The following is a 24,175-nucleotide window of genomic DNA, read 5'->3' as shown; positions in this document are numbered from 1 at the left end:
GACCTCAGATTCACAATCAGTGTAATGTTCCTCTCTCCTTTAACTTTCTTGCCCCATCATTTCACATGTGGAGATACTAAAAAGGCAAGACGCCATAGTGTAATACTATATAGTATACACTAGTATACTATATACTCTATATTACCGGGGTTCAAGGATGTTGGTCATTATTCACCCCAGAAGAGCATAACAGGACGGTCACGGAAAGTGAGTTCAGTGACGCTGGATAGCATTCAACCTGGAAGAGGTAAGCCACGAGACTTGGGCACGCTGGATGATGTCAGAGCTGCGTCCGGATGTGTAGGGAAGGAGAGTGCATATGGAGTGGTGAACCGCAAGCTTAGGTTGCCGTGACTAACATGTTTCGCACACATGCGCTTTATCAAAGTCACGGGAATAATGGCAACAACAATTTCACACTTGTTCACAAGTGTGTTCATGGATACTGGACATCATTCACCCCAGAAGAGCATTAGGAGAAGGATAACAAAAAGTGAGTTCATGGACACTGGACATCATTCCCCCAGTGAGAATTAGGAGGATCACAGAAAGTGGGTTCATGGGCGCTGGACATCATTCACCCCAGAAGAGCATTAGAAGGAGGATCACAGAAAGTGGGTTCATGGACGCTGGACATCATTCACCCCAGAAGAGCATTAGAAGGAGGATCACACAAAGTGGGTTCATGGACGCTGGACATCATTCATCCCAGAAAAGCATTAGAAGGAAGATCACAGAAAGCGGGTTCATAGACGCTGGACATCATTCACCCCAGAAGAGCATCAGAAGGAGGATTGCAGAAAGTTGGTTCATGGACGCTGGGCATCATTCACCCCAGAAGAGCATTAGAAGTGTAGCAGGCACCTACTTTTAAGTATGTGACCTTTTTGCTAGTTTATAGTTTCAGGTAAATTTAGGCAGGCTTGTACCATTATAGCAGGCCGTTTGTTCATTTGGGATTTGAGTGGCAAGTAGTTTGTATGCGAGTCCCGGCCAATCATTAATTTGTTTGACAATGCCCCGGGACTCTCGTATAAAAGCCGGGTCACATGGTCAGTCAGGGGTTTTCCTGTTCGAGCTTGGAGAGAAGCCCAGCCTGGTTCCCGGAGGGGAGAGGTTCCCCCTCCGGGGAACCAACGGAGCTCCCCTTGCGAGGAGGGTGGGGGAACCGGCATCCGTAGAGGAGTAGATGACACCGTACAGCATGTAGTCACTGGTGTCATTGGCCGCCCCTGCGGGGAAGGGAGCGTGCCATAAAGGAGGAAAGGGATCAAGGAATCATTGCTGAAGAAGTAGCAACTAAGCGGTGGACAACTGGGTGATCGATCGTTTATGAGTGGCACATGGACTATTGATCAAGTGAGTGAAAGCCCAAGGGAAGGGTACTGCCAGAGGCTGAGGGATGTTGGTACGCAAATCAGTGAGATCAGTGGCCTGTGACTTTGGGTTCAACAATGCCCCGGGATTCCAATCAGTCAAGCGGGAGGAGTTATTCAAAGTGACTTTTCTTTAGCTCAACTTGGAAGTACCATGCAGATGGGAAGTAGTGGTAAAGAGGTGGCGGTGAAGCTACTAGTACACATATAGAGATACAGACTGTCCTTAAAAAGTTCTGCAGATGAAGAAGTTATTCAGAGTGACTCTTTATCAATTATTCTCTATCAAATCTACTTCCATCTTCCCTGATGAAGAAATCGCATAGAGTGATTTCCTATTATCCGCAGTGATTCTAGGTCCTTGTATGAGAGGCAGAGAAAAGATGATAAAGCAACAAAAGAGCATCTCAGAGAACCCTTCTCCTATCCCAGTTCATGTTACTTAATAAAGCAAGAGAAAAATGCAATATGGGCTGTTTCTAATTCTATGGGCTGCGATGGGCTAGGTGGAAAACATGATTTACGAATATAATATCTAATCAGCAGCTCCTTCACGGGTAAGTGCTACAGAAGGATCACAGAAAGTGTGTTCATGGACGCTGGACATCATTCACCCCAGAAGAGCATTAGAGGATCCCAGAAAGTTGGTTCATGGACGCTGGACATAATTAACCCCAGAAGAGCATTAGACAGAGGAACACACAAAGTGGGTTCATGGACACTGGACATCATTCACCCCAGAAGAGCATTAGAAGGATCACAGAAAGTGGGTTCATGGACGCTGGATCATTCACCCCAGAAGAGCATTAGAGGATCACAGAAAGTTGGTTCATCGACGCTGGACATCATTCACCCCAGAAGAGCATTAGAAGGAAGATCACAGAAAGTTGGTTCATGGACACTGGACATCATTCAAATGCTCTTCTGGGGTGAATGATGCCCAGTGTCCATGAACCAACTTTGTGTGATCTTCCTTCTAATGCTCTTTCTGGGGTGAATGATGTCCAGTGTCCATGAACCAACTTTCTGTGATCTTCCTTCTAATGCTTTTCTGGGGTGAATGATGTCCAGCGTCCATGAACCAGATTTTCTGTGATCTTCATGGACGCTGGACATCATTCACCCCAGAAAAGCATTAGAAGGAAGATCACAGAAAGTTGGTTCATGGACGCTGGACATCATTCACCCCAGAAGAGCATTAGAAGGAGGATCACAGAAAGTGGGTTCATGGACGCTGGATCATTCACCCCAGAAGAGCATTAGAGGATCACAGAAAGTTGGTTCATCGACGCTGGACATCATTCACCCCAGAAGAGCATTAGAAGGAAGATCACAGAAAGTTGGTTCATGGACACTGGACATCATTCACCCCAGAAAAGCATTAGAAGGAAGATCACAGAAAGTTGGTTCATGGACACTGGACATCATTCAAATGCTTTTCTGGGGTGAATGATGCCCAGTGTCCATGAACCAACTTTCTGTGATCTTCCTTCTAATGCTCTTTCTTGGGTGAATGATGTCCAGTGTCCATGAACCAACTTTCTGTGATCTTCCTTCTAATGCTTTTCTGGGGTGAATGATGTCCAGCGTCCATGAACCAACTTCCTGTGATCTTTATGGACGCTGGACATCATTCACCCCAGAAAAGCATTAGAAGGAAGATCACAGAAAGTTAGTTCATGGACACTGGACATCATTCACCCCAGAAGAGCATTAGAAGGAGGATCACAGAAAGTTGGTTCATGGACACTGGACATCATTCACCCCAGAAGAGCATTAGAAGGAGGATCACAGAAAGTTGGTTCATGGACGCTGGACATCATTCACCCCAGAAAAGCATTAGAAGGAAGATCACAGAAAGTTGGTTCATGGACACTGGACATCATTCAAATGCTTTTCTGGGGTGAATGGACACTGGACGTCATTCAAATGCTTTTCTGGGGTGAATGATGCCCAGTGTCCATGAACCAACTTTCTGTGATCTTCCTTCTAATGCTTTTCTGGGGTGAATGATGTCCAGCGTCCATGAACCAACTTCCTGTGATCTTTATGGACGCTGGACATCATTCACCCCAGAAAAGCATTAGAAGGAAGATCACAGAAAGTTGGTTCATGGACACTGGACATCATTCAAATGCTTTTCTGGGGTGAATGGACACTGGACATCATTCAAATGCTTTTCTGGGGTGAATGATGCCCAGTGTCCATGAACAAACTTTCTGTGATCTTCCTTCTAATGCTCTTTCTGGGGTGAATGATGTCCAGCGTCCATGAACCAACTTTCTGTGATCTTCATGGACGCTGGACATCATTCACCCCAGAAAAGCATTAGAAGGAAGATCACAGAAACCCAAAACCTGGAGCTGTAGAGAAGAATCTTTTCCAGAATAACTGCCTACGATTTTTTTTTTCAGTACAAGTTTTCCTTTAAATCCCCGGACATCAAACATGTGAGCAGAACCCAGCACAAGTGTGCACCAATCTTTCTGTAAAATGCTTCCTGTGTTAGGAAATGTCACGCAGCCCATCTGCTCAGGACGCCGCTCTGGTTAGCTCCCGCACAGTGGAACGCAGACATGGAACGCGTTAACAAACATCTGTCCGGAAGAGGCGGGGCTTATCACGGGGCTTGTATACACACTGAACCAATGAGAACAGCGTTCGGCATAGACGCCCATCTTGGAGACCTTGTGCTGACAGTTGCCGCTTCCGCTCAGTTTAGGAATTGTATCCATTGCCCTCCAAGTCTCCGCACTTGTCACCGATCAGACAGCAGAGATGGCGGCGGCGGTCGGGTTGAGGGCGTCTTACCATCGGGCTCTGGGTAAAATCGAGCTCATGCTGCCTCCCAGATTGAGACCTTTCTACAATCACCCGGCAGGTGAGATGGATCTCACAAGGACATGACTGTTCTGTATGTCTTACTGAGCCCTACCAATCACAGCAACACAATAATACCAAACAATAGGATTTTCTGATTTTTTAAATGGAAGGACACACTAAAGGTCACCTTTTATGATGGACATACATGTAATAATCTGATCCAGCCATTCTTCAGACAATTGGATAATATGATTGGATTCAGGAATTATCAGAAAGACACATACTGTGTTATTTGATTTCATCAACTTTTTTATGATCAACCTGGACAGAAATCCAGTCCTACGAAAGGTCATTCAAATTGGTTATTAAAGTGATTGTAAACGATCACCTTGTAAAACAACCCATTCCGTTTAAAATAGAAATGAAAGGCAAAACATTTTTGTGTATATGTGTGTGTAAATATATATATATATATTTTTTTTTTTTCCCCCTTTTTTTATAAGTGATCACATTCCCTCTGTTCTCAGCTGCATAGGAGCTGGGGGGAGGAGAAGCAGCAGAACCCTGAGCTTCCCAGTGAATGGCTGTGGGGGGGGATGTCAGGACTTATCATTGGAGCAGAGCACACAGAGATCCCAGCACAGCTAAAGAACTGACCATGCTGTGTTCTCCTGCTTAGTTTTTAATAGGAAAGTAGAGGGACTAGCAGGGTCACCAGGGATTTCACAGGAATATGAAATGTAGGGGTAACAAACGCTTTAAGCGTATGAGACCTTGAACAATCTTTTTGATCATATGCCCAATCAGAAAAAATGATCAAAAATATGGTTGTATATAAAATTGTTCATTGTATGGCCACCATTAGAGATGCGCTCAGGCACATGCGAAAACCCCCACATGCCCGATCCCACCAGGAAGCCGACACGGCACAGGGCTAATCACAGGCACCGAGACATTTCCTGGTCCGTAGCTGCAGAGATCGGGAAATGTCTTGTGATTAGCCCTGTACTGTGTCGGCTTCCTGGTGGGATCGGGCATGTGGGCTTTTTGAATTCGCCCGAGCCCATCTCTAGTCCCCATCAGTATCGTTAGACAGTGTAAGCAATGGTGGACGCACAAACTTTTATTGTATTGACAGGTACTTTTAGATGTATTAAGCTCAATTTACAAACCAGAAGCACAGTGGTGTGTGTGTGTGTGTGTGTGTGTGATATATATATATATATATATGTGTGTATATAGTGTTCCCCCTGCAGGTTAATGTCATAATGTGCTTGTTGTATGCAGTGTAAAAGGTTTCCTTTCAGTGAAACGCTGACAGGGCTTCCATCTTAATATGGTCTTTCTTCCAGGTTCGTGCGCTTTGGCCATTAAATGGCTGGACCACAACAATGTCACTCCAACACATGCGCATGGAAGTCAAAATCGCAGCACAGTGCTCCAGAATGGAGGGCACACTTGAGTGTGCCCTCCGTTCAGAGTGCAGTGCGCATGCGCCGCTGACATCACCGGCCGCTACAATTCTGAATATCTTCTAAACTGTGCAGGTTTAGGAGACAGTCACTGTACCTTCAGGTAAGCTTTATTATAGGCTTGCCTGTAGGCACAAGTGAAAAAGCAGATTTTAGTACTGCTTTAACACGGGTGGCACCATTTCCTATCAGCTGGGAATCTTTGATCAGATCTTTTGTTGAACCCTAGCTGAGTGGTATGGATGTCACTTTTGTGACATCCATGTCCATTCAGTTTTTTTTTTCCTCAGAGAACCTAATGGATCAATGTAACGTCACCTTTAATTCTGAAAAAAGAAAAAAGGATTCCATCCTTTTCCATTTTTTATTTTTTATACCCAGGTGATATAGAGTTAAGTGGACATTAATTGACGCACATCTGTTTACATCCACCTGCTTATAGACTAATGTGGATCAATTCAAAACTGCCTGAACAACTGACAGAAATCGCCCCAAGTCCAATGGGACCTGAAAATTACAGTCACATGGCTAGAATAAACATTGCTTGTTGAATATTTATATATTGAGCCTATGGTGTCGGAAGATTGCCTTTATTTAAAGTGTATCTCTCAGAAAAATATATTTTTTTTTCAGTATTGGACAGAGCGGGGAAGGGTCAGGCTTAATGTACATGGGACGTTTTTATAACCTCTCCTGAATGATTTAATTTGACAAATAGTAACCCATGTTTAAAACGTCCATTTTGCCGCGTTTGCGTTTAGAAGCATTTAAAAATAATGAAATACGACTGTAACCGAAATGCAGCTAAACGCGTTTAGAAGCGCCTCTAAACACAGCTTCTGAATACATTTTTTTTTTTTTTTTTGGGTTCCAAAAAAAGCCTCTAAACATAACTGCCTAGAAACGACTATAAACGACCCTGTGTATGTGTACTGATAAGATAACATAGAGGAGAGTTCAGGAGAAATTGAAAAAAATGCCCAACTGCTCCTAAACGTCCGTTTACCAGCAGCAGTGTACATGAGGCCTTAGACTCTGTCAAGTTTTTATTGCTGTGTCCTCATTGGGGAGATTTATTTGCACTTGTGATCATTGTCTACTCATAAAGTAAGGTGAGTAGTTATTGCTGTCCCCTAGCTTAAGAGGTAAGGGATACATCTTCCAATGGGGGCAACAATACTACAAATATATGGCGAAAGAGTGATGTGGACTAGGTGGGAAGATAATGAGTTCAACGTAAAATTCCAGACTGGAATATCCAGGGTAACTTCTTTGCTGGTCTCAGGATACTTGATGCAGCACCTCTCAGAGACTGAAGTATCTCTAAGGCTCGGTTCACACAGGGGCAACACGATTTCAGCGCGACTTTGTATGGCGACTTCAGCGTGACTTTAAGCATATTACAACGCGACTTCAAGTCGCCTCCAGGACAGGCGACTTTGGCTGTGGCCAATCACAGGATAATCAGCTCTCTGGGAGGGAGGGGTTTGCCTGGGCAAACTAAATTTTTTCCCTGCAAAGTCGCTTGACTGTAGAGAGAGATCCGACTTGGAGGCGACCTCCATTGATTTCTATGGTACAGGTCACCTACCAAGTAGGATCCAATAGTACAGGGAGTACGCTCTGAAGTCGGAGCGACTTCAGTAGTGACTATTAAGACGCTCCCATTCACTGTAATGTGAATCTTTCTGGGGCGACTTGGGGCGACTTGAGGGCTTACAAGTCGGATCCCAAGTCGCCCTAGTGTGAACCGAGCCTAAATGTGACTGATAAGGAAAGAGGGCGTGATCTGGGTGTAGTAAATTACATATATATTGTAGTGAAAGACAATTGGCAACTCGCATGTAAACAGTTAAAACACTTGCTCATCAGTAGAATGGGTTCTCTGGTGGGGAACTTACAACAACAAGAAGCAGCGCAGGTTACAATGCAAACAATAAGCCTCAATGCACATTTAAAAGAAAGTCCTTTGAGCACTGAAAGCTCTTCGTGAGATGTGTACGGTCTGTTGTCAGGGCAGCCTTATCAGGGGAGGTGAAGCCACTCCAAATATGTAAAAGAAAAGGAAAACCGCAAAGATACCTCTTAGTAAGATCGTAAAATTTAATGTAACAATTCAATTAAAACACTCGCATATAAAGACTGTGTAGTCCGGCATGGGTATGTTCAGTAAAGGCCATATGCGTTCTTAGATGAAAAGAAGCCTAGTTCCTCTCCGCTGCCGGCTGGTGTATTCAACACGAACTTCTGGGATTAGATCGTAGTCCAAAGCGAGGCTTGGGAATCCGCCAGGCAGTTGAATGGAGGGCTGGAACGCAGATTCGATGGAGGTGCTGTACTACCATAAAGCAACGCGTTTCAGAGCATGCGCATTGCAGCACGCTCCTTTTTCAAGCTAGCTGGTGGGGAACACTCAGCCCAACAGGCAACCACAGTCCAGGCAGTGAGACACAAGGTTTGTCAGTTGGATACCCGTAGAACTGCCGAGACACCAAGTGCAGCAATGCACAGTAATGGTAAATGCATATAATTAGGCAATTTGCAAAAACATGAAAAAAATATGGAGCTTCGACTTAAAGTATGTAGGGGAAAAATCTGCGCTGCCTTCAACTATCCAATATTCAGCAAGAACTAAGTGGAAAAAACAATTAAGATCCAACATACAGGGTTAAATTCTTAACCGTGATAAAAATGTGATTGCGTGTAGGTGCTGCAATTCAATTAGCCTGAAAAGCGCTTAAAAGTCGGTCTGCGGTGTAATGGTACATAGATGTGGAGTCCCAGCTAAAAACTTGCAGTCTAAGCAGGAAGCTGGTGGAGGGCACTGTTGAGTGCAAAGCGGGAGGTATGTGATGTCAGTAGAACATGGGGGGGGGGGTGTTTAAGGAAGGGGGCATGGTTGTGCGTTTTGAGGCCACCCAGGCACCTTGTCAAACAAAAAAAATGTTTGGCTAGAAAAAGAGGCTGGGTTGCCTAGAAACACATAGCCACAGCCAATGACACTTCACTGACATCACATCTGGTCCTCTTTGCGCTCAACAGTTCCCTACACCAGCTTCCTACAACCAAGCCGGACCCTGGCTGGACCACTTTGGCTGCATCACTTAGGCTGCACCATCACTGTTTGATCATTCCTTTGACTTTTTTTATATATCGCTATATTTTTTCCACACATTATCTGGTAGATTCGAACAATGGATTTTTGTATTTCTGACATTGCGCATTTATTAGTTGAGTTGCGCTGAACTAATCATTGTTATCTATATTGTGACACTAAGCCCGGGTTCGCACCACTGCGATCAGACATTGCATGTGATTCGCACCTGCGGTACTGATCACATGCGATGTCTGTGGGATGAACTTGTAATAGATTCGCACAGAAAATAGTGCAGGGGCTTGTTTTTCCCTGCACTAGAATACTATGCTCCTGTGCGAGTTCACACTGAAATCTGTGAACCGATCTGGGAGTGTCATTAACAATGTAATGACACCCGCAGAGGTTTGCAGAAGGCAGTGTGAACTGCCTGCGGAAGAGGTGCGAGGCGGGAACCAGCTTTGTAATAGCACTGGTTCCTGCATCGCATCAGTGTGAACCTAGGCTGAGGGGTTGATTTACTAACTGGAGAGTGCAAAATCTAGTGCAGCTGTGCATGGTAGCCAATCAGCTTCTAACTTCAGCTTGTTCAGTTAGCCTCGGTTCACACCAGAGGCGGCACGACTTGCAGGTCGCCTCACCGAGGCGACCTGCACACGACTGCCCGGGCGACTTGCAAAACGACTTCTGTATAGAAGTCTATGCAAGTCGCCCCCAAAGTCGTACAGGAACCTTTTTCTAAGTCGGAGCGAACTTGCGTCGCTCCCCTTAGAACGGTTCCATAGCACAGAACGGGAGGCGACTTGTCAAGCGACTAGGTCGCCTGACAAGTCGTCCCTGTGTGAACCGAGTCTTAGGCTTTGACAATAAAACCTGAAAGCTGATTGGTTTCTGTGCAGAGCTGCACCAGATTTTACACTCTCCAGTTTTAGTAAATCAACCCCTGAGTGTTGTGAATGTGAAATTACTTCTTTAGTGCCTGCTGGCAACTCAAGTGTGGTTTTAACATTATTATTGTATATGTCTTTTTTTATTATTATTATCTTTTTTTTTTTTTTTTTTTTTTAATATATATTTTTGCTTGCACTAATTGACAAGAGCCCAGGACGGTATTATGTGATGTATGTATTGTAAACAGACTCTGAAAAAAATTGGTTTTCTTTGTCCATGCCTCTTACCTGCATAGAAAAGAATGCAACCAAACACACAGCAGTGTTTCTAATGTGAATGGGCACTACAAGAAGTGGATATGCAGAGCTGCACAGTGGTGATTACCCCACATTATGTGTCTGTCATTCTTTTATGCTGCAGGTGAGCACTTCCAGTCCATGGGATTAACAGAATATTTATACCCTTCCCTGGGACACGTTGCCTAGTTTCCAACCCTTTTTATTATAATGTTTAACATTATTGTTTAGAACTGCTATAGTGTGTGTATCCAATAGATTTTTTTTTGTCATGCGTATTCTAAAGCGGGTAGAATACATGGACTACAGGAAATTTTATTGTTTTCAATAGTCTGTCCACAACCATCTGTTTAGTACATTGCAAAAAGACCCAGCGTGCTGCATTTTGGGTACATTGACCTGCATTTTGCCCCCAAAAAAGTGCATTAATACATGTATTGTGTTGGGAGCATAGGGTCATTATCTGTTAGATTGGGAGCCACATCCTAAGTGGCTGGATCTCAGCTGTGCAGTAATACCAGACAGATATGGGTAGTATGTATTGTAAATTTTGCATACTCTTATGACTAGATAAGTGTCTTGTTGTACAACATATCTGGAAACATGATTAAAAACACTTTGTATATGAGTGACGTTTAAATGATACTAAAGGTTATTTTATTTATTTATTTTTTTTATAAAAAGTATTTTCTGCTCTGTGCAACAATATTGCATATACATCTTCTGGCAGTCCCCTGCCGGTGCTGCTGCTTCTGGGGCCAACCCTTCTCTAAGATATTAAAGTATTTGTTTCCTAATTACTAGTAAAAAATGTTTGGAAATGTAGAAGGTGCCATGGATTAAAGTGGTTCTAAAGCCTTAAGGGCTTTTTTTACTTTAATGCAAAAAAACTTCCTGTGCTGCAGGATCCCCCAGCCCCCTTTATACCTACTTGAGCCTGATCTTGACCCAGCCATGTGTCAATCAATCAAATTCTGTGAAAAGGAAGCAACTATTGCAGCTCTGCCGTGCCCCCTATGTCTATAGGCATAGACAGGATGGCTTGGGAGCAAGCTCACTTGAGTGCCCCCATAGAAAGGGGCTTTCTATGGGGGCACTCACTGAAAAGGAGGAGCCAGGAGTGTCTGCAGAAGACCTGACAAGAGGAGGATCAGGGCTGCTCTGTGCAACACCATATAGCACAAAAGAGTAAATGGTTGGACTTTAAATACCCCTCCCAGTGAACACGCAGATGCATTCCTATATAGAAACGAGGGTTTCACCGATAATCGTATCGGTGCCGATACCAAGCATTTGCCATGAGTACTTGTGGAAATGCTCTGATGCTTAATCCGATACCTCCAGCAACGAAGAGGCGTTGCGCAAGAGAGTTGAAGAAAGAGGTTGGGGAGCCGCACATCGCGGGGCCCAGGAGTATTGGGGAATCAGCTGGTGACTGAGAGCAGAGCCAGGCATCGCTGTGGTCTCCATTCCTCCGCAGGACCAGGATAACTGAGCTAAGGCAGAGGCTGGCCCGGGAGGCAGAGGAGAAGGTAGATCAGGGCTGTGCAGGGGGACTCCCCGGATCAATGGGTGACATATGATTGTCTACACTGTTATAGCCCCGGCGGGAGGGACGGGGCCTGCTGGGATCATCCAATACATATGGGGGGGGGGGGAGGCGGGCACAGGGCTTTACCACATATTCCCCACCACCACCAGTGCTGCAGGGCTTTCCATTTCTACTTCCTCCCCCTTCCAGGGTCATTCATTAATTGAAAGTCCTTAATGAGGATGATGGAGATTCCAGAAGCAATCATTGTGTCTGCAGGGACTGTCCAGCCTGCTGGACAATGTTTGTCATAGAGAAGATTAGGAAAGTGACATTCAGCCCTGACATGGGCATACATTGTGTATTCTTTTCTTTGTAGGGAAAAATATTCTGCTGCAGAGAAGTAAATGCTGCTTATTACAGCTATTTATACCCCGACCAGCCATAACATTATGTCGTATGTATTTTCCTATGTTTCTATATATGAATGTATCTGCGTGTTCACTGGAGGGGTATTTAAAGTCTCCTACCGTTTACTCTTTTGTGCTATATACTTTTAACAAGTATGACACCCTCCACTGGTACAGATTTAGTCTAACACCCCCCCCCCCCAATACACATCCAACAAATAAACGTTTGTTAATCTGTGCAACACCAGTGAAACAGGTAAGTATGACATGGTTTTTATTACCTTAGTAAAAGCTTACATTTTTTTTTTTTTTTAACTATCCCTTTTGGGGTTGCTTTACTAAAGGCAAATCCACTCTGCACTGCAAGTGCACTTGTAAGTGCAGTCGCTGTCGATCTGAAGGGAAGCTCTGAAATTAGGGGAAGCTCTGCTGATTTTATCATCCAAGCATGTGCAAGCAAAAATGCTGTTTTTTTTTTTTTTTTAACCACTTCAGCCCCGGAAGGATTTACCCCCTTCCTGACCAGAGCACTTTTTCCAATTTGGCACTGCGTCGCTTTAACTGCTAATTGCGCAGTCATGCAATGCTGTACCCAAACGAAATTTGCGTCCTTTTCTTCCCACAAATAGAGCTTTCTTTTGATGGTATTTGATCACCTCTGCCGTTTTTTATTTTTTGCGCTATACACGGAAAAAGACCGAAAATTTTGAAAAAAAATGATATTTTCTACTTTTTGTTCTAAAAAAAATCCAATAAACTCAATTTTAGTCATACATTTAGGCCAAAATGTATTTGGCCACATGTCTTTGGTAAAAAAAATGTCAATAAGTGTATATTTATTGGTTTGCGCAAAAGTTATAGCCTACAAACTAGGGTACATTTTCTGGAATTTACACAGCCTTTAATTTATGACTGTCTATGTCGTTTCTTGAGGTGCTAAAATGGCAGGGCAGTACAAAACCCCCACAAATGACCCCATTTTGGAAAGTAGACACCCCAAGGAAATTGCTGAGAGGCATGTTGAGCCCATTGAATATTCATTTTTTTTGTCCCAAGTGATTGAATAATGACAAAAAAAAAAAAAATTACAAAAAGTTGTCACTAAATGATATATTGCTCACACAGGCCATGGGCATATGTGGAATTGCACCCCAAAATACATTTAGCTGCTTCTCCTGAGTATGGGGATACCACATGTGTGGGACTTTTTGGGAGCCTAGCCGCGTACGGGGCCCCGAAAACCAATCACTGCCTTCAGGATTTCTAAGGGCGTACATTTTTGATTTTACTCCTCACTACCTATCACAGTTTTGAAGGCCATAAAATGCCCAGATGGCACAAACCCCCCCAAATGACCCCATTTTGGAAAGTAGACACCCCTAGCTATTTGCTGAGAGGCATGTTGAGTCCATGGAATATTTTATATTTTGACACAAGTTGCGGGAAAGTGACTATTTTATTTTTTTGCACAAAGTTGTCACTAAATGATATATTGCTCACACAGGTCATGGGCATATGTGGAATTGCACCCCAAAATACATTCTGCTGCTTCTCTTGAGTACGGGGATACCACATGTGTGGGACTTTTTAGGAGCCTAGCCGCGTACGGGACCCTGAAAACCAATCACCGCCTTCAGGATTTCTAAGGGTGTACATTTTTGATTTCACTCTTCACTGCCTATCACAGTTTCGGAGGTCATGGAATGCCCAGGTGGCACAAACCCCCCCCAAATGACCCCATTTTGGAAAGTAGACACCCCAAGCTATTTGCTGAGAGGCATGGTGAGTATTTTGCAGCTCTCATTTGTTTTTGAAAATGAAGAAAGACAAAAAAAAAATTTTTTTTTTTTAATTTTCAAAACTTTGTGACAAAAAGTGAGGTCTGCAAAATACTCACTATACCGCTCAGCAAATAGCTTTGGGTGTCTACTTTCCAAAATGGGGTCATTTGGGGGGGTTTTGTGCCACCTGGGCATTCCATGGCCTCAGAGACTGTGATAGGCAGTGAAGAGTGAAATGAAAAATTTACGCCCTTAGAAAGCCTGAAGGCGGTGCTTGGTTTTCGGGGTCCCATACGCGGCTAGGCTTCCAAAAAATCTCACACATGTGGTATCCCCATACTCAGGAGAAGCAACAGAATGTATTTTGGGGTGTAATTTCACATATGCCCATGGCATGTTTGAGCAATATATCATTTAGTGACAACTTTGTGCAAAAAAAAAAAATTTTGTCTCTTTCCCGCAACTTGTGTCACAATATAAAATATTCCATGGACTCGACATGCCTCTCAGCAAATAGCTTGGGGTGTCTACTTTCCAAAATGGGGTCATTTGGGGGGGGGTTTGAACTGTCCTGGCATTTTATGCACAACATTTAGAAGCTTATGTCACACATCACCCACTCTACTAACCACTTGAAGACAAAGCCCTTTCTGACACTTTTTGATTACATGAAAAAATTATTTTTTTTTGCAAGAAAATTACTTTGAACCCCCACACATTATATATTTTTTTAAAGCAAATGCCCTACAGATTAAAATGGTGGGTGTTTCTTTTTTTTTTTTCACACAGTATTTGCGCAGCGATTTTTCAAACGCATTTTTTGGGGAAAAAACACACTTTTTTACATTTTAATGCACTAAAACACACTATATTGCCCAAATGTTTGATGAAATAAAAAAGATGATCTTAGGCCGAGCACATGGATACCAAACATGACATGCTTTACAATTGCGCACAAACGTGCAGTGGCAACAAAATAAATACATTTTTAAAAGCCTTTACAGGTTACCACTTTAGATTTACAGAGGAAGTCTACTGCTAAAATTACTGCCCTCGATCTGACCGTCGCGGTGATACTTCACATGCATGGTGCAATTGCTGTTTACATTTGACGCCAGACCGACGCTTGCGTTCGCCTTAGCGCGAGAGCAGGGGGGACAGGGGTGCTTTTTTTTTTTTTTTTTTTTTTCTTTATTATTTTTTTTGCTTTTTTATCTTATTTTAAAACTGTTCCTTTTTCATTTTTTTTTTTTTTTTTAATCATTTTTATTGTTATCTCAGGGAATGTAAATATCCCCTATGATAGCAATAGGTAGTGACAGGTACTCTTTTTTGAAAAAATTGGGGTCTATTAGACCCTAGATTTCTCCTCTGCCCTCAAAGCATCTGACCACACCAAGATCGGTGTGATAAAATGCTTCCCCAATTTCCCAATGGCGCTATTTACATCCGGCGAAATCTAAGTCATAAAATGCTCGTAGCTTCCGGTTTCTTAGGCCATAGAGATGTTTGGAGCCACTCTGGTCTCTGATCAGCTCTATGGTCATCTGGCTGAATCACCGGCTGCATTCTCAGGTTCCCTGTTGAGACAGGAGAGCCAGAGAAAAACACGGAAGACGGTGGGGGGGGGGGGGGCATTCTCTCCCACTGCTTGTAAAAGCAGTCTAGAGGCTAATTAGCTGCTAGGATTGCTTTTACATGAAAGCCGACCGCTGGCTGAAAAGGATGATACCTAAACCTGCAAGCATCATTCTGGTATAACCACTCAAAGTCGTGAATGGTGTACCTGAAGACAAAAAAATGGTTAACAATAAAGCACAGTAAACGGTAAAGTATAAAAAATTGCATACCTGAAAAGCAAACATGATAAAACATAATAACAATAAAACATTGCAGAATAGAATACAGTAAAAAAGAGCAGAACAATAGAGAGAATAGAGAGAGAACAATAAAACGACAACTATTATTTTTTATTTTATATTTTTGTTTGTGTTTTTTTTTTTTTTACACTTTTTTTGTAACTGTAACTTTTATAACTGTAACTGGTTCCAGGTTCGGGTCTCTCAAAATGCGATGGCATCTTGGGAGACCCTGTGAAAGTGTGCCTAGTCTGTGCAATGCTGTACCCTACGCTAATACTCAACTAGTGAATGGTAGCGTTCAAAACATTCACCAATGCAAAGACCAGGATTGTCAGGACAGGAGGGACAATAATAGCGGGTGTCACGCCTATATCCGCGCTTGCTGCAGACACGACATCTTTTTTGGGGGGGTTCGTTGGGTAGGGGTACTCGGGAGGACATAAAAATGCCTCTCATGCAGCCGACTGCATTTGGTTGGGGATGTGAATGGGGGAAGTACAGGCGCTGCAGAAGTGGTGGGTTCCCAATTAGGATTGGCGAATGCAGCAGGAAGGGCATGATGGGCACGACGGGCCTGTGTTTGTCTTTTTGGTGGCAGCGGGACACTACTTGTGCTTGCCACCTCACCAGCTTGAACTGCACTTATGGGACTCACCACGTCACCAAGTGTTACTGCAGTGCTGGTTTGACTACGACCGGGGTGTACTAGGCTGCTGGCGCTTGCCAGTTTACCAAAACGCTACCAAAAAAACTGTTAACGATCGCAGGGATCAGGCCTGACTCTGCAAACACTGCAGTTATGCGTTTAGTGTTTTGTAAGTGACAGTGATCGATCGATACTGCACTTGGGTGGGCTGGGCTGGGCCGGGCGGAGGGGCAAAACGCAGGTGCTAGCAGGTATCTGGGCTGATCCCGCTAACACTGCGTTTTTGGGAACCCTAAACTGCTGGGGACGCCAGTATAGATCTGATCGGATCAGATATTGATCAGTTCAGATACTATACCACTAAGGGAGGTGTACGGTGCGTGCGTGGGTGTTAGCGCGACCGGCGCTAACCTGACGCTGCCTGGGGCTGGTGCTTGCCAGTTCACCAAAACGCTACCAAAAAAACTGTTAGCAATCGCAGGGATCAGGCCTGACTCTGCGAACGCTGCAGTTATGTGTTTAGTGTTTTATAAGTGACAGTGATCGATCGATACTGCACTTGGGTGGGCTGGGCTGGGCCGGGCAGAGGGGCAAAACGCTGGTGCTAGCAGGTATCTGGGCTGATCCCGCTAACACTGCGTTTTTGGGAACCCTAAACTGCTGGGGACGCTAGTATAGATCTGATCGGATCAGATATTGATCCGATCAGATACTATACCACTAAGGGAGGCGTATGCTGCGTGCGTGGGTGTTAGCAGTACTGGCGCTAATCTGACGCTGCCTGGGGCGACGCATATCACCGCCGGGCGATCAGGGGGCTAAACCTTTATTCGGTAATAAACGGCGGGTACCCTGACACTATAAAAAATAAACGAACTAACCAGCGTCACCTGTAACGGTTATACGGTGATCAGTGGTGAAAGGGTTAACTAGGGGGCAATCAAGGGGTTAAAACATTTATTAGATAGTATATGGGGGTCCCTGTCGCTATAAAACGCTGACGGCGAACCTAAATATTTATGTCCCTAACTAGCGTCACCAGCGACACTAATACAGCGATCAGAAAAATGATCGCTTAGCGACACTGGTGACGGGGGGTGATCAAGGGGTTAAAACTTTATTAGGGGGGGTTAGGGGGGTACCCTAGACCTACAGGGGGCCTAACACTCACTGCCCTAACACTGTAACTGTCACAAACTGACACCAATACAGTAATCAGAAAAAAAAAAAAAAACCTGCTTGGTGTCAGTTTGTGACAGGGGGGGGGGTGATTGGGGGGCGATCGGGGGGGGGGGGATCGGGGTGTTTTGTGTGCCTGGCATGTTCTACTGTGTGTGTGTGTGTGTGTGTGTGTGTGTGTGTTGTGCACTCACTTTACAGTCTTCTCTCCTCGGCCCGGAACGGAAATTACCGAGCCGAGGAGAGATGACATCATTTCCTCTGCCTCTGTGTACAATACAGAGGCAGGGAAATTATCCCATTGGCTGGGAGCGATCGCGAGGGGGGGGCCACGAATGGATGGCCTCCCCCTCACCACCGATCGCCGGGGGAGATTTGCCGACCGCCGCAGGCACCGGGGGGGGTCCGATCGGACCCCCCACCCGCGGGCAGGCAAGGACGTACCTGTAAGTCCTTTTGCCTGCCCGTGCCACTCTGTTGACGTACATCGTCGTGCGGCGGTCGGCAAGTGGTTAATTAAGTGTTCTTGCATAGCAAGACCACTTACTGTTATCTCACATATATATTATTATTATTATAGCCAAATTTACCACCCTAACTCCTCCCACAGTTTTTACACTACATAGACAAGTAATATACCGAAACGTGCAGATTGTTCCCGATTGGTGTGGGAATTACCATCACTTTGTGGAACGTTTCGCCGAAATGGTTCACGAAATATCGTCGTTTTTGCAGTGAAATTGGTCCCATAGGAATGAATGGGGAAATGTTCAAAACTAGAGTGGGAGGTGACAAAAGCTGAAAAATCAGGACATGATTTCTAAACTGCCGCCACTCCCTCATTTTCAAGCCCACCTACACAAATCTTATATCAAAACGTTCAGCTATCCCTGCTGCCACTAAACATGTCCACGGCTAAGCCATAGTCCTGATAGTTTTCACAATATGACCATTTGTTTGCAACTCACACCATCCATTGACATTCATTGAAACTACACTCTAGCCCCCTCCAAATTTGAAGGGCAATATCTAAACTGCGACTGTGCCTTCATTTTTAATATTTCAGAGACATACTATGTATCAAAATCTAGGTCTGGGTCTTGTGATTCTCACAATATAAAGATCTTCGCTGTAGGATTTATAGTTTTTAAAATACGACTGTTTGAAGTACTGCACAGTTATTACAGCTATCATGATCCTGTGTATTGTGTATTGAGCAGTGGTTGGGAAGCATAAACAGGGCATGAGCGTTGCTAGGAAACAGTGAATGTAAACACTGATTATCATCAAACTGATAGCACACCTTCACCTCCATTCTACATCAAGATGCTGAGACCCCCCAAATGCATGTGGTCATACCTTCATCTGCTAGGCTTGATAATGCTTGTAGACTACTGGTGGAGGCAATAACACTTCACACAATTTCCCCAGAAATTGTAGCTTTTCTAGTTTTCCTTGCAGTGCAAAATGGATTTGCCTTTCGTAGATGACCCCCTTTATGTCCAAAGGAAGACCTTTGTTGCCTAGAGCAGCTGTTCAGTCTTCTGGAGGGAGTGTTGACCTCCAATACCTTCCCTATGTAATATGTTTTATAGCACTTCTTCTTCTTCCGCCTTTTTTTTTTTTCTAAAGTGCCTTCTAGATGTTATGACTTTCTACTGCTTATTTGTCCATTTTACTGATTTTTTTTTCCCTTAGGCCTCTTTCACACGGGGCAGATCAGTGATGATCCCCCCCCCGTGAACACCCGCTTGCTCAGCGGGGATCGCTCCGCCGATCCCCGCTGAGCAGGAAGATGACAGGTCCATTGCTGCACACTGTGCAGCGACGGACCTGTCAGAGCGCCGCTCTCCCCTATGGGGGATCAGGTGATGACGGACTGTAGTGTCCGTCGTCACCCGTTTCGATCCGAAAACAAATGGAAAAGTAGGGTTTTCCTCCGTTACACTTTTCGGATCGGAGCGGGTCGGATGTCAGCGGACATGTCACCGCTGACATCCGACGCTCCATAGAGATTCATGTATGTCCGTTTTTCATCCGAAAACGGAAGGATGAAAAACGGACATACGGATCCCTTGTGTGAAAGAGGCCTAAGGTATTTAAAGGGGATATGTCAACTTGTGGAATGAGACTAACGTGTAGCTCTTGTCTGTCTACATTTTTCAGTTATTTTTTTTTCCTTCAATTAACTTTTAAAACTATTTCATTTGGCTGGGAGCAAGATAAACCCAGACCTCCTTTACAGTGCGACAGAGCATTTCCTTTATCTTTGTACATCAGAATGCATACTGGACCAAGGTGAACCCTTTCTTTGCCCAGGAAGGAAGTTTCTCTGGCTAAAGGTGGCCACACATTAATTCCTTCTATCAATCATTCACGGCAGCGAAAATGACTGAGCTGACTAAGAATGGTAAACCATGGACCCTCCAGAAAATCAGTTTGCTGAGCATTTAAACAATTTCAACGCTGACAAGTTGATCAGCCTTTGGCCGAATTTTATTAGTCATTTCTGATTGATCGTCTGAATATCTGTAGGTGTGTCAGACCACTGATCTGAATACAGATTGGTTTAAGGTCCAATTCAAACTATCTGTGGTGACAGACGTTTTACCGCATGGTAAAACATCTGTCACCGCAGGGACAAACAGGAAGCAATTGTTTCATATGTGCCCCATTCACACTGCAACACGCTGTGCTAAAAATTGGACATGCTGCATTTTATCGCACCGACCCGAATCACACTGCAATGTCTGGCAGCGCAGCGAATGTCAGACATTGCAGTGAATGAAGTGTACATTTTGTACACTTCGTATACAGCTCATACAAGGGAAAAAAGGGAGTAGTGTGAAGAACCGCACACCACACTGCCCCCCCCCCCCCCCCCCCCACGCAGGCAGCAACGCAGAATGGCCAGAGGGTTTTTTTTTTGTTGGTTAGGCTTTCCCACTTGTTTTCACCTGGTGATCCTGCCAGTAACACACTTTGTCTAAGGGATTGTTCACATGTGTTGATTATAAAGAATGAAGCAATGCTCCATTAATGCACCTTTTTCATTGCGTGTTTTTGAAGCATTAAGGCCCCTTTCACACTGGAGCGGTTTTCAGGCGGTATTGCGCTAAAAATACCGCCTGAAAACCGCCCCTAAACAGCCTCCGCTGTTTGTTCAATGTGAAAGCCCGAGGGCTTTCACACTGAAGTGGTGCGCAGGCAGGGCGGTGAAAAAAGTCCTGCAAACCGCTTTTTTGGAGCGGTGAAGGAGCGGTGTATTCACCGCTCCTTCACCGCTCCTGCCCATTGAAATCAATGGGACAGCGCGGCTTTAACCTCCTTTTTCCGCCGGCGGGGGTTAAAGCCGCACCGCTAGCGGCCGAATACCGCTGCAAGAACGACGGTACAGCAGCGCTAAAAATTGCGCTGTTGTACCGCCGACGCCCCCACCGCCCCAGTGTGAAAGGGGCCTAAAAAAGGACCAAGAATGCTTGATAAATACCCATGGAAGTGTTGCTTTTCTAGTGGAAGTGATGTAGAGGTAATGATCTACTTTGAGGCATGGTTAGGTTGTGGTGTGATAGCAGATGTTTTTTTGATAAATTTTTTTTTTTTTTTTTTTTTAAGGAAGATGGATTCTTATATTTTGATCTTATTGACACTTGGCTTGGTCCAGCTCAACTTTGCTGACTAAAAAAGCACTGGCAGTAATGCTCAATGCCTCTGCTCCTGTCTGGCACTGTCAGCATTGCTAGCTGGCTTGCTTGATGTTGTTTTTTGTCTGCAAACAGAAGAAAATGGTGTTACCACACAGCTACTATGTACAAACAGGAAGTGGCCTGAAGCTGCTCTGTCCAAGTTCTCTATTTCCCCAGTGCATTCTGGGATACAGGAAACTCCACTGACTCTCCCCCAATGCCCAGCTAACACTTTATAAATGCTTTACTAACATGCCATGAGTGCTCTAGGTGTTAGGTGCGGTTATAGAGCATTGAAATCAATGGAGCCAACCGACAAGGGTTTATACCTCATGAAAGCTACCTACTGAGGATGTTGCTAAGAAGCTCAGCTGTTACTGTTTACCTTCCCCATCACAGGAGCGAGCTCTGAAATGCTATGTTAAGAGCTACTGCATCATGGAAGAGAATGCATGTGAGGTGGTGTGAATCCGAGAAAGAGCTCACTCCTGTGATGGTGGAGATGAACAGTAACCGTTGGGCATGTCTTAAAAATGTCCTGGCAGCTAGGCAGGACAGGATGATGCAATCTCCGGGAGTTTTCAGGTCAGGCTTCATGAGGTACGGAAATGTCCTAAACCTATAGCAAGGACATTATTGAATTTTGGTCAAGGCAGCACAGCTTTTTTTTTTTTTTTTTTTTTTCTATCTATCTATCTATCTATCTATCTATCTATCTATCTATCTATCTATCTATCTATCTATCTATCTATCTATCTATCTATCTATCTATCTATCTATCTATCTATCTATCTATCTATCTATCTATCTATCTATCTATCTATCTATCTATCTATCTATCTATCCAGACACCCCTTACCTGCATAGGCAGTTTTTTGGTAAAGGTGAACTATGCCTTTAAGTATTTAAATCCGCAGTCTCAGCTAGTGGTTTATAAACCATTTATGGCTCTCAGCCAGCACTGGAAAAAATTCATGTGACTAGAAGCATAGAGGTCAGATTTTTACAATGGCAGTCGAACAGGCAGAATTTTCCTGAAGGATATTGACAATGTCAAGCTACTTTGATTCTTTTCTTTTGGGTTATGTACGTATATATGCTGTTGGTTGGTGAGGACTGGGTGGCTGAATAGCCTGTCTGCTTAATTTCCCAAAGGCTTGCAGGAGTTAGACATTGAAGTTGACCTTGCATTACCCATTATTAACACAATCGCTAGAGCTTTTGTACTTTTTCAATGATAAACATACACTATATTGTCAGAAGTATTGGCATGCCTGCCTTTACATGCACACAAAATTTAATGGCATCCCAGTCTTATGCCCCGTACACACGGTCGGATTTTCCGATGGACAATGTCCGATCGGAGCGTGTTGTCGGAAATTCCGACCGTGTGTGGGCGCCATCGGACATTTTCCATCGGATTTTCTGACACACAAAGTTGGAGAGCAGGAGATAAAATTTTCCGACAACAAAATCCGTTGTCGGAAATTCCGATCGTGTGTACACAAATCCGACGGACAAAGTGCCACGCATGCTCAGAATAAATAAAGAGATGAAAGCTATTGGCCACTGCCCCGTTTATAGTCCCGACGTACGTGTTTTACGTCACCGCGTTCAGAACGATCGGATTTTCCGACAACTTTGTGTGACCGTGTGTATGCAAGACAAGTTTGAGCCAACATCCGTCGGAAAAAATCCTAGGATTTTGTTGTAGGAATGTCCGAACAAAGTCCGACCGTGTGTACGGGGCATTAGTCCGTAGGGTTCAATATTGAGTTGTCCCACCCTTTGTAGCTAGAACAGCTTCAACTCTTCTGGGAAGGCTGTCCACGAGGATTAGGAGTGTGTCTATGGGAATGTTTGACCATTCTTCCAGAAGAGCATTTGTGAAGTCAGGGACTGATGTTTGATGAGAAGGCCAAGCTCGCAGTCTCTGCTCTAATTCATCCCAAAGGTGTTCTATGGGGTTGAGGTCAGGACTCTGTGCAGGCCAGTCAAATGCAGCCCCAAACTCGCTCACCCATGTCTTTATGGGCCTTGCGCACTGGTGCGCAGTCATGTTGTAACAGGAGGGGGCCATCCCCAAACTGTTCCTACAAAGTTGGGAGCATTAAATTGTCCAAAATGTCTTGGTATGCTGACGCCTTAAGAGTTCCCTTTGGAACTAAGGGGCCAAGCCCAACCCCTGAAAAATAACCCCACACCATAATCCCCCCTCCACCAAATTATTTGGACCAGTGCACATAGCAAGGTTCATAAAGACATGGATGAGCGAATTTGGGGTGGAAGGAGGAACTTGACTGGTCTGCACACAGTCCTGACCTCAACTCCATAGAACACCTTTGGGATGAATTAGAGTGGAGACTGCGAGCCAGGCCTTCTCATCCAACATCAGTGCCTGACCTCACAAATGCACTTATGGAAGAATGGTCAAACATTCCCATAGACACATTCCTAAACCTTGTGGACAGCCTTCCCAGAAGAGTTAAAGCTGTTATAGCTGGAAAGGGTGGGCCAACTCAATATTGAACCCTACGGACTAAGACTGGGATGCCATTAAAGCTCATGTGCGTGTAAAGGCAGACGCCCCAATTCTTTTGACAATCTAGTGCATCTACAAGCCCAATTAATTCAGCATTGTCTTCTCACCTGCTGCTCCCCCAATGCAGATTCTGTCCTGAGCCATCATCTTGGTTTCCTATGCAGCATTCTTGGAGCCAGCCCCCTAAAAAGCCTGCATGCACTGTACATTCTAATTCCGCATACACACGGTTGGATTTTCCGACGGGAAATGTTGGATGTGAGCTTGTTGTCGGAAAGTCCGTGTGTATGCTCCATCGAACATTTGCTGTTGGACTTTCCGCCAACAAATGTTTGCTAGCAGGTTCTCAAATTTTCCACCAACAAAACTTTGTTGTCGGAAAGTCTGATCGTGTGTACACAAGTCCGTTGCACAAAAGTTCACGCATGCTCGGAATCAAGCAGAAGGATCCGCACTGGCTATTGAACTCTCGGCTCGTTGTACGTCTTGTACGTCACCGCGTTCATAATTGTTGGCCAACATTTGAGTGACCGTGTGTATGCAAGACAAGCTTGAGCCAACAACCTTCGAACAAAAATCCACGGTT

At 44.5% G+C, this 24,175-nt stretch overlaps 1 protein-coding gene across 1 annotated transcript in view; it reads left to right on the top strand.

The window, feature by feature from the left end:
* The first annotated feature begins 4,027 nt into the window (after positions 1 to 4,027).
* MPC2 (mitochondrial pyruvate carrier 2) overlaps positions 4,028 to 24,175 on the top strand; it is a 47,150-nt gene continuing 27,002 nt past the window's right edge. Inside the window, exon 1 of the mRNA XM_073616110.1 lies at positions 4,028 to 4,257. Coding sequence (XP_073472211.1) covers positions 4,155 to 4,257 — 103 coding nt within the window. The 5' untranslated portion in view covers positions 4,028 to 4,154. The remainder of the gene's footprint in view (positions 4,258 to 24,175) is intronic.

The sequence above is a fragment of the Aquarana catesbeiana genome, linkage group LG02 (genome assembly GCF_042186555.1).
Source record: "Aquarana catesbeiana isolate 2022-GZ linkage group LG02, ASM4218655v1, whole genome shotgun sequence".
NCBI lineage: Eukaryota > Metazoa > Chordata > Amphibia > Anura > Ranidae > Aquarana > Aquarana catesbeiana.
This window is presented reverse-complemented; position numbering and strand designations above follow the sequence as displayed.